General features: G+C 31.9%; 1 protein-coding gene across 1 annotated transcript; it reads left to right on the top strand.

Annotated features, from left to right (window-relative positions):
- Positions 1-8,905: 8,905 nt before the first annotated feature.
- LOC120216641 lies at positions 8,906-11,278 on the top strand. The gene is made up of 3 exons (XM_039213994.1): positions 8,906-9,181; positions 9,218-9,962; positions 10,644-11,278. The coding sequence occupies exons 1-3, from the start codon at positions 9,053-9,055 to the stop codon at positions 11,141-11,143; spliced, it is 1,374 nt and encodes a 457-aa protein (XP_039069925.1). The 5' UTR covers positions 8,906-9,052; the 3' UTR covers positions 11,144-11,278.
- The last annotated feature ends 1,052 nt before the right edge of the window (positions 11,279-12,330 follow it).

Genomic DNA, 12,330 nt, shown 5'->3' with positions numbered 1-12,330 from the left:
ATTTTATAAAATATCAAAACAATCAAATAAAATTTTGTGTAAATTAAATTATTAAATTAATATTGTAGGTGGAAAACATGAAACACTATTAAATAAATTGAAACATAAATTACATAACTTTAAAAGCAGTTTTAAATCCTAAAAAGTGTCGATACTTTTAAAAAATATATCGATCCAAAACGATATACCAGGTAAAAATATGATAAAACAGGTAACAAAATGATAAAACCGGTAAATTTAAAAGTGTCGATACGTTATATAAGGATCGACACTTTGTGAATTTAAAAGAGAAGCAGTTATAGCGCCTATAATGTGTCGATACTTTAAAAAAATATATCGATCCACAACGATATAACAGGTAAAAATATGATAAAACCGGTAACAAAATGATAAAACCGGTAAAATGATACCGGATATATTGAAAGTGTCGATACTTTCGTAAGTACGTGTAATAAATTATCGACACTTTCAAAGAAATAGGTAATTATCCTTTCGAAAGTATCGACACCTGACATAAAAGTATCGACACTTTTGTATTTGTATCGATTAAATATAAATAACATATCCGATGAAAATATAAAGGCCATAGCTAAATATCTTCTGAAAAAAGATAGAACGGACGAGTTTTTGAAATCGAAGAGTAATTGTTGCTGCATTTCAGAAGGCGTTTCTAAAGCGAAGTTTGTTTGTTTGTTGCTGCAGTCGAATCGAAAAGTATGTTGTCGAAACCCTAATTTTTTATTATTACAGTAATCGCGATAGGGTTTTTTATGTGTTGTTTGGGGTTTTGGAGTAAGGAAGCATTTGGGACCGATTGCAGGTAGAAATAGATATTCAAGGAAAAATATAAATGTCGATACTTTTATTAAATATTATAGGTAGAAAATGATATTATAGGTTGTATAAATGTGCCGACACATTTTGGTGTGGCCATTCAAATTCTTTTGAAGAAAACCGTTTTACCACAAGAGTAGTTATCTATATTTGTTTATTGAAAAGTGTATGTAACAAAATAATTTGATTTGCGTAAACTGATATATGAAGGAAAAATGGAGTCAATGGGTTGGAAAATTGTTGGTGGAGCAGATGACTTTGAAATTGAGGCCGAGACTCGAAAGCAACCAAAGGGTGGATATATGTACTTCTAGTAAGTATCAATGTCTTTTTGTTATTATTGTTGAAATGGTAATTGGATTAAAGTATCGATAAACTTTAAATTGATTACAAATTTTAAATGTTAACAGTATGGCCGAATGCAAAAGGATGAAGGGAGATGGCACACAGAGCGGTTCGGTATGTAAAATGAAATTGACATTGAGTAGTATTAGTATTTAGTGTTAATGTATTGATTAAGAAACGTTTATGTTTAATATTAGGTGAAAAAAGATGTGAGGTCCAAATGGAATTCAATGAGTGATGCTGAAAAGGAACCTTACATCACACAGTCAAGGAATGATAGTAAAGAATACAAAGAACGGAGGAAAGCACATGAAAATAAGGTATTCATTAAACTTGTAAATACGTTGATACAAAATATATAAGAACTATAACATTATATATTGTTAAAAAATGTAGGAAGTGTCGACAAGATGCAGCATTAAAAGGGTGAATTTATTAATTAAACACCTTAAGGAGAAGGGTCAGTTGAATGTGCTGGGAGAAATAGGTTTTGGATCGTTGATCGGAGTAAGGGATCGACCTATTCGGAGGGAATTGTGTCGATCCTTGATGGCACAATTTGACGTCAGTCAATGTATGGCTAAGTATGGTGATTATTCATTCCCTCTGGGGGTATCGACTGCTGCAGCCGTATTGGGGGTACAAAACAAAGGCAAAAGTGTTATAGAAGTCTGTAGGAGTAAGAACTGGAAAGCACTTGCCTCCAAATATGGTTTGAATCATAAGGTGACATATACTGAAGTTGAAGAGGATATCAAAAGTGGATCTTACTTGGGGGATGAGCTGAAGGCCCGAGTTCTATTGTACCTTGTCGGGATATTTCTTTGTCCAACGGGTGATACGTCAACGAACAAGGAATATATGAAGCTCATTTGCGATGAAGGCTTGAAGGGTGAATTCAATTGGGCTGAATATATCCATTCGAGATTGATTGAATCAATAATCACCTTTAAAAAGGGCAGCCAGAGATACCTCAAAGGGTGCATAGCAATCTTAGAGGTAAATGAGTTGAATCACTTTTTTGTGTTTTTATATAAAAATATAAATTTTATTATAAATGCAGGTTGCACTGTTCGATTTTTGGTCGGGCTGTGAGGCAGTGCCGGCTTATGAAAGAACCGGAGTGGCACGCATCCGTGCATGGGGGAAGGAAGAGGTGGTTAGAGTGATGGTGAAGTTGAAGTTGGATAGAGGGAAGAAGCAAGAAATGGTAATAAATGTAATTAAATAATATTAAGAATATAATCAATGTCTTAATATTGTAATTTAATTTTTTGAAGGTTATTGGCAAGGATGTAGAGGAGGCAGTGGAGGCAGAGGAGAAGAAAGGAGGGATGGTTGTATTGGGGGATGAAGGTGAGTGGGACGACGGTGAAGCAAAACAGAGTAACTTCGACATTTTGATGTCTGAATTGGCTGATATCAAAAAAATCCAATTTAGGTAGTGGTAGTTAAAGGGTGGGTACAACATTAAATTCGCAGTACATATTTAGGTATGTACAATAACTACAAGTATATTATCATTAAATTTAGGTATGTACAATAACTACATATTTAGGTATGTTTGTTAACTACATATTTAGGTATATACATCTTTTGAGTGAGTTTTAAGATATTAATTTAGTAATTATAGGCGTCTAATGATTTATTTTTTACGTTACGGTATATATTATTATTAAATTAAAAATTCTAAATAATATTTTATAAAATATCAAAACAATCAACTAATTTTTTGTGCAAATGAAATTATTAAATCAATATTGTAGGTGGAAAACATGAAACACTGTTAAAAAAATTGAAACATAAATTACATAACTTTTAAAAAAAGTATCGATCCTTTTTATAAAAAGTATGGACACTTTCAATATAATAGGTAAACATATGATGTAATAGGTAGCCCTTATATAATGTAATAGGTATCGTTTATATAATGTAATAGGTAGTGGTTATATTGTAAAGTGTCTATCCTTTTTATAAAAGTGTACATACTTTTTTCACTGTGGAAAACATTAATTTAAGGTTATCTTTTGAGTGAGTTTTAAGATATTAATTTAGTAATTATAGGCGTATAATGATTTATTTTTTACGTTACGATATATATTATTATTAAATTAAAAATTCTAAATATTATTTTATAAAATATCAAAACAATCAAATAATTTTTTGTGCAAATTAAATTATTAAATCAAATAATTCAAATTGAAAATTAAACAACAAATCAATTAAATATTGTTGTGGGTACATTAATTGAACATTGTTATGGGTACATTATTTGGAAAAATAATGTTTCGGACTTTGTTAGAAATAACTCTTTTTCATTGGATTAATTTCGTTGAGATGGGTTATGTATAACAAAACAATCTATCTCGCATGTGAGTACTTTATTCCAACCATGTGACAAGTGTGACAACTCCATCAACTCACAACTCAGCTTTGAACTCAATCAATATTGTCTTTTAGCTTGATGGTTCATAAAGCATGTTACTTGAACAATATGAATCAATTATGCAATTTTCATGTTCAATTTAACACTGCATTTCAAATTCATTTCATATGTAATTGGAGTTTGAATTTAAATTTCAATTTGAGTTTGAATTTCAATATATATTTCGGCTCCACTATAAATATTAGCCCAAGCCAATATGCATGTTATCATTGATTATTCCTAATTTCCATTGTTTTTTTTCCAACGTATAAACGCGAGGGAAATCCCGACCATTTTATTTTTTGGTCAACTTTAAAGCGTCAGAAACGTTTCGGGCGTATGATCTGGGTGGTATACAAGAAATGTAACAAATAGCAACTAAAATCATAAGTTGAGTACCACCCAAATCATAAGTCTGAAATACTTCCGATGCTCATCAAAATCTAAAGCTCATATGGTGCCAAGCAAAAAGAAATCAAAATCCAAATCTCATATGATGCCAAGCAAAAGGAAATCAAAATCTACAACTTGAGTTTGAACATTGATATGATATGTTCAGTTGTTATCATGTTGGGATTTTCTCGTTTTTGATTGCTTGGATAGTTGTTCTCTTGCTTCTTCAAGTGTTCTTAAGGTTATCCTTTGAGTGAGTTTTAAGATATTAATTTAGTAATTATAGGCGTCTAATGATTTATTTCTTACGTTACGATATATATTATTATTAAATTAAAAATTCTAAATATTATTTTATAAAATATAAAAACAATCAAATAATTTTTTGTGCAAATGAAATTATTAAATTAATATTGTAGATGGAAAACATGAAACACTGTTAAAAAAATTGAAACATAAATTACATAACTTTTAAAAAAAGTATCGATCCTTTTTATAAAAAGTATGGACACTTTCAATATAATAGGTAAACATATGATGTAATAGGTAGCCCTTATATAATGTAATAGGTATCGTTTATATAATGTAATAGGTAGTGGTTATATTGTAAAGTGTCTATCCTTTTTATAAAAGTGTCCATACTTTTTTCACTGTGGAAAACATTAATTTAAGGTTATCTTTTGAGTGAGTTTTAAGATATTAATTTAGTAATTATAGGCGTCTAATGATTTATTTTTTACGTTACGATATATATTATTATTAAATTAAAAATTCTAAATATTATTTTATAAAATATCAAAACAATCAAATAATTTTTTGTGCAAATGAAATTATTAAATTAATATTGTAGGTGGAAAACATGAAACACTGTTAAAGTATCGATCCTTTTTATAAAAAGTATAGACACTTTCAATATAATATAATGTAATAGGTAAATTTGCAATGCTATCGGTATAAATATACCGGTTTACTTATAAAATAGGTAAATATAAGCGCTACCTATTACATTATATAAGCGCTACCTAGTATGTTATTGTACTTTATAATATTTTCGGTTAAATAATATAACATAACCGGTCTAAATTTTAACCGGTTACTTGTTTAACCGGTCACGCCGTATATTAGCCGTTTTTTAGGCGCCGCACCGCAGAACTACCCACTTTCATGTGATCCTATCTAGGGATAAAACTTGCAATTGATTTGACGTAACTCAACTCAATACAAATATTTAGTATTCTCGTTTTTATTAAATAGAATAAGAACTTAGTTAAAAAAAATATAGAGATGTATTATTATAATTATTTTTAAATATATAAAAGATAATTATATTATTATATTAAATCATTAAATCAAAAAATTTTATTTTAAATTTAAATTCGATCAAATCTATCTTATCTTTTTAAAAGTATCTAATCCGACTCAAATTTAATTTTTTTCATAAAAAAAAATCAAATCTTATAAAATTAAATTGGATCGAAAGATGTTAAGATAGAATCCCATCCCATTCCTACTTATGAGGTTGGTGGTTTGAGGTCTTATGAAAGACCTTTGTGTTTGGTTAATGGATGCCCAAAATTGATGACATTAAATTAAACTAAAAATAGTATTTTCGCTCTTTTAAATAGGATAGTTACAAAAAGGTCAACATATATTTCTCATTTGTTGTTTTTCATTTTCTTGCGTTTTAATGGGTTTGCAAGAAAATGGAGGCCTCCCACTACACTTAAGTTACGTTTGGTTTGTTGGAATCTATTGAAATTAGGGGAATTGAAATCCAATTATACCATTTTTTCATGTTTGGTTCAAGTTTTTAAAGAGAGAATTAGAATCCAATTTCATCAAGGGAGTGAAAGTACATTACATCCATAACATGATGGAATTAAAATCTTTTGGAGGAAGGAATGTAAAATTTGATCATACTACCATCATCAATCTTTACGTATTCGGGTCGGATTTTTTTAAAAAATAATTCGAGGTCGGGTCGGGTCGAATTTTTTTAAGTTTGATATTCGGGTCGGGTCGGTTTTTTTAAAGTGTGATATTCGGGTCTGGTCGTGTATTTTAAAAAAAAATTCAGGATCGGGTCGGATTTTTTTAAAAAAAAATTGGGTCGGGTCGGGTCAGGTTTTTTAAAGTGTGATATTCGGGTCGTGTTCGGGTTTAGGGTGAAAAATACCCGACCCAACCCGAAAAAAATATAATTTTACCTTATATATTTAGAAATAATTACAATAATACTCCTTTATATATAATTTTTTTCAATTAAGCCACTGTTTTTATTGAATAAAAATATTTTATTATTATTTCGGGTCGGGTTTCTAATTCATATATTCATGTCGGGTCAGGTAAAACTTTATTTTGGTCGGGTCGGATCTCGGGTGGAGGTTTCCTTGTTCTCGGGTCGGGTCGGGTGGACCAAAAACCTTACCCAACCCGACCCATGGTCATCCCTAATTGGGATGATTTTAACTTATGATGTTTATTAGTATGTTTTTTATAATTTATTTAAAATGAATAATCAATCAATAAAATGAAAATTTTAATATTTTTTAAAATTTTATAATATATTATTACATGTAAGTTATAAAACAAACTAAAATTAAGTAAAAAAATAAGAAGAATAATTCTATCATTTTATATTAATGAAATCAAATTTATCTGACATATCTACGAACCAAACAGAATATAAAATTAAATTTCAATTCAATTTCCTATCGACTAAACATGTATCAGATTCAAATTCAAATTCCTTCAAAATTCAATTCCTTAACAGATATCAATTTTCTCAAAAACATTCTAACTATATTATAATTTGACAGGGAAATCATACACAATCGGGAACACCCTTAAAAAAACACTTTTTCCAATGTCTAATCGAAAAAAAAAACTTTATTTCCAATATTACTAGTTATCAATACCAATGATTAACAGATACAGGGTCCTACATAGACACCTAAAGGTACCTAAAACAAATCCCCACCCTCAACTTCAAACATCAAGACCAATACAAGAATCCAGTGCCCCCACCATGGGGATAGCCTTTTGTTTTTCCGAGGCCAGAGACAATGCCTTAAATGAGACAAATTTTTAATGTGCAAATACATGTATTTTGTGGGTTGTCTCATAAAAGTGGATTAAAATACGATTAATATATGATATTATTAGATACATTAAAAGATATTTGATAAATTTAATTTAGCGCTATCGGAAATATCGAGTAATAATAATGTAATAGATAGAAATCATGAAGAAATATTAAAAAATTTGGCAACCGGCAAATTTAGCTTGTCGGTTTGTGTCGATACTTTATAAAAATATATTGATCTATAACAATATAACATGTAAAAAAATGACAAAACCGGTCTATAAATGACAAAACAGGTAAAACGCTACCGGATATATTGAAAGTGTCGATACTTTATAAAACTGTATCGATCAATAACAATATAACAGGTAAACAAATGACAAACCGGTTTATAAATGACAAAACAGGTAAAGCACTACCAGATATGTTGATAGTGTCGATACTTTATTATAAGTATCGACACTTTTGGAATTTAAAAGAGAAGAAGTTATAGCGCTAATACAGTGTCGATACTTTATAAAAATGTATCGATCCATAACAATATATCATGTACAAATATGACAAAATCGATCTCAAAATGACAAAACCGGTAGTAAAAAAGTGTGTTTGTGTGGTCATTTTTATTTCAGAATTTTTATTTTTTAATATAAAAAGTTGGATATTTTAAGCAAAATTCAGTAAGAAAAGAACAAAAACTTTGCAGTAACAAAAGAATAACATTGGGAAACCCACCATGTTATCAATTTCTCAAAGAACAAAAACCCAGAAACAGACATCTCTCAACGCAAACTTATGATATACTCTTATTATCTCCATAGGATAAAGTTAGGTCAATTTTAATTTTATTTTTTGGTTAGGATTTTGTGTCATTGAAACTGTTGATTGAAGAACTCAAATTGGTGTACGCATAAATGTCGATGCATTTATGAAAAATATTGATCCAAAAAATATCGAAATAAATAATTATTATGTAACAGGTAAATTTACAATGTAACTGGTAAAAATATACTGGTTAATTAACAAATATGTTTACATTATGTATCGATACTCTTTAAATATGTGTCGAGACTTTTTTCCTAAAATGAAAGCACAACGAGGCATACGCATAAAGTATCGATACATTTAAAATTATATCAATCCTAAAAACATCAAAACCGATAATATACATGTTTAGTTAAAAAAATAGGTCAATATAAACGCTACTTAATATATTATTGTACTTGACAATATTTTTAGTTAAATGATATAATATAATTAATCTAAATTTTAATCAATTACTTATTTAACAGATTATATCATTTTTAATTTTAATTTTTTTTTTTAAATATCGCACAACAGAAGTTCCCGTGTTTTCTTCCTCAAAATCATATCGAGTAATTTTTACATGAAATTGACCGTGAAACGACCAGCACGCAGTACAATAAAAACCCTGTTCCTTAGCTTGTGCTCACTCTTTTAAAACTTTTTTCCTACAGTGTCTCTCCCCTGCTTTGGCATTTGCTCGACTCCCAAATGTTCAATCGTAACAATGAAAGTGCCCTCGGTGGCCAGGCTTGTAATTCTTGGTTTTCTAGAAGGGATTGCGATTTCACAAACAAACAATAAGTAGGCATCATCTCCTCTTTCTCTCTCCTTTGAAAACCCAGAAGATAAAAGGGAAATGAATTAATAAACGCGTTTTTAATGAAGAAGGATTGTCGGTTCACATTAAATAAAGAATGGACCATAAATAAAGAAGAAGAAAAAAACGTTAATTGCCCAAATCCCCCACGAACTGGTTCGCTCTCCTTTACTATTTTACCATATTTGCTTACCTTTCTTGATCCAGTCTTGGTCCACTCTTCCCTTGACCTTTCTATCTCTTTATCAATCATCTCCCTTTTCTCCCCTGATACATTTTTCAGGGAAAAAGATAAACTCTTTATTTGTATTTGAAAATTTATATAGGCAAAGAAAATACTAGAAGAGCGATGCCTGAATGGACTCGTGTGGCGGTAGCAGCGGTGGTCGTCGTTATCCTTTTGATCCTTTTGGTTGTGTTTATGCGTCGCTGGTGTTACCGTAAAGATATTGTTGACGACAACAGAGCCGTTGGGACTAAAAATTTTCAAGACGGGATTGCTAGACTAAACCAGGCGAGTCTGCATCATCATCATCAGATTGATTTAGATAGCAAGAGAAGGGGGAATTACTATGTTTTTCGACACGGGGTTTCGACAAAACCTTTGTTTAATTGGGCTGATCATCCATCTCTCGTCACCGATGCAGTTGAGAACGGATGGTCTCGATTTGGCTTCACGAATTACATGTCGTCTCCTTCTACACGATCAAGCCTGTTAGGATTATGTGCGGCTGGTGATTTTGGAAGAGGAAACGATGTAGAGGTGAACTGGGAAGTTTGCCAAGGATCATCAGATTTCATGCAAAAGATCAGGCTCAGCTCTGGGTCAAAGAAAGGGAGTCTAGGCCATCATTCCATGGAGGCAGCATCTGTTATCAGAACAGCTCTGCCCTTGCCAGGGCCTCCTTTGGGAAGCTCAGTTTTCCCTCAAGATGCCTATTTCGAGATCACGATTCTGTATTGCCGCCGAGATGATCATGATTCAAGTCCAAGCGGCAAGCTAAGAGAAGACGAGAAGATAAAACTCATCAAAGAAAATTCAAATCCGAAAGCAAGTTCAGAATCTTTGGTCCATGCTATCAGCAGTCATGATATTAATACGATCGAGGAATTAAAGCTTGCAATTAAAGATGACGGAAAGGGTGAAACAGTAATGCTATCGGTGGGACTGACTGCAGGAGGCTCTCTTCCTTTGAAGCTTCCTGGTAGCTATCCAGGATCCATTGGTTTCAATTCCGATGGTTCTGTCTATCTCGATGGTAATTAATTTTCAATATACACTTTTTTTCCTACATTAGAAACCCATTTTTTAATGTTTATGGAGATTAAGCACACTCCATCTGCAAATATAATAGTAGTTCAGAAGCTAGACTCTTGTGTTTAGCAATAACAAAATGTGGCAACCGTCCACCAGTGAACGGAACAAATCTCTCAACTAAAAGGTCTCCAAATTAGCCTGACCCTGAAGTGGTTGAGAAAAGGCCCACTGCCACAGGGTCATGAATGAATTACTATACGTCAATAGTGCCACCCTTCAGTGTATTGGCAGTGGCGGATGCACTAAGCCCATGGCCAAGTGCATCCATTATTTGAAAGAAGTGATTAAATTTAACTTAACGTGTTAAGTAAAAAAGAAAAAAAATTATAAATTTTGCATATCCATTATTTTTTTTAAAAAATTAAAATTTTAGATTCTTATTCTTAAATTTTTAGATTCGCCACTGTTGGGTAGGTGTAAGCTACTGACCCAAAAAAAGATGCAGCATTTTCCTCTAATTTATTGTTACTGCTGTATGATCTGTAATTATAAAACTTTAGGCTAAGTGGTTCAACTTTCTAGTCATATGCCACTCGCTCCTTTATCCAACTTCTTTCCTCTTGTTTGTTTCGTGTTGTTTTAATTCTCGAGTTTTGATAAGCATCTGGTTCTCATATTCTAGGGATTAAACTAGTGTTTGAATCCAAGAAAGAAGAGTGGGGGAAGACAGAGAAGGTGATAGGTTGCGGGTTCGATCCCAGGCAAAAGAAAGTGTTCTTCACATTAGATTCGGAGCTGGTACGTGTAATAAATTGCAAGTCTGAGGAATTCGGAACTCCCCTTTATCCAACTCTTGCAGCAAACGATGATGTAACGGTTCTAGTTAATTTTGGACAAAGTGCCTTTGCATATGCACCGGCAAATGGACAACGGACGCCAAATCCATGTTTCATTGGCCCCCTTGTAAACTCCCCTGCGGCCGCTCTGGGCTATGAAGACAGTAAAGAGCTTTTTTCAATGGGAAGAATCGACTCCCAATGGCTTAACAGATGCACAACTAAAGGCAGCCACAACAACAACGGGAGTAATTATCCCACGATGGATTTCGATGAGGAATCCGAGGCTGATTTATTTGAAATCATACTGGATGGCAACGGAAGATCCCCCAACTCAGTTTTGTAGCTTCAATGCGGACAATTTTATTTCTGCAATGAGTGTCTGGTTTTGGCATTGAATGAAGTGTTTCATGTGAGACTGGCATTGATGGCCATGGACGCACTTGAGTTTCCATAGAAGGTTGATATATTTTACTTGGAACCTCTGCAATATTTAGAAATACACAGACAGCAACAGGCTTTGTGAGCAATTGGGTGCTGAAAATGTTAAATTTCTAAAGACCCACAAAGAGTATGAAAGAGTTGCAAGTGTGGATACCTTATTTCTTAGGCTGCTAGAACCTCTCCAATTCAACCAAGTGTCAATTTTCCCCCCTTGCATTTGAGCTCTCTCACACTTCCTTCTCTAAACAAGGGTAAGTAAAAGGGTTACTATCTCAAATAATATTTTGGATTGGGGTTTAAAATTATTTTATGACTTGAATCTTACTAAAAATGGCTAGAATCTAGAGATTCTCATAAACCCCTTAAAGCTCATTTTTGGTTCCATGACTAAAAACTAGAGAAATGGAGCTTAATTGAAGTTAGGATGATAAGAATTATAAATCTTACCTTACCTAAGCCAAACTAGAATGGAAATGCTTGGAAACTAGACTTTTAAAGGGAAAAGGAATGGAAAATGATGGAAGGAAGAAGGAGGAGGTTTGGTGAGATTTTTAGGGGTTAATTTACGTGAAATCTGATTATAAAAGGAGGGTTTTCATCTTTCAAAACCTCAAGGGGAAAATTTCATTTTTGGTCCTTGAACTTCCTAATTCATAAAATTTTCATCACCTTTCATGAATTCGTTTGGGCCCAACTCAGCCCAATTCCAATTAAACTTGGTCTAAGCTGTTATAATAGGTCCTTGGGCTCCAACTATGGGTCTCGGGTTGACCCGAACTTCTAATTTAGGTTTCGGGTCGTTACAGAAAGAAATTGAGAATTTAGTTCGATTAGATAATATTATTATTTTTGTTGTTAAATTATTCTCTTAAAAATTAATATTTTATATGTAATGAGTTAATAAAAAATAGTATTATAACAAATTATAAGTGGGGTTGTTCAAAACAAATTGAGAAATCTAAATCGAGCTAAACCGTGGGTTTCACACGGTTTATGGTTCACAAGTTAAAAGGTCTGGTTATCAAATCAAATCAAATTTTATTTATTTATAATTAATATTATTTTTATAGTAAAAGATAAATATTTTGT

Source organism: Hibiscus syriacus, unplaced genomic scaffold (assembly GCF_006381635.1).
Source record: "Hibiscus syriacus cultivar Baekdansim isolate YM2019G1 unplaced genomic scaffold, ASM638163v2 tig00110163_pilon, whole genome shotgun sequence".
Lineage (NCBI taxonomy): Eukaryota > Viridiplantae > Streptophyta > Magnoliopsida > Malvales > Malvaceae > Hibiscus > Hibiscus syriacus.
The sequence above is the reverse complement of the archived record's forward strand: the minus strand, read 5'-3'. Positions and strand labels throughout refer to the sequence as shown.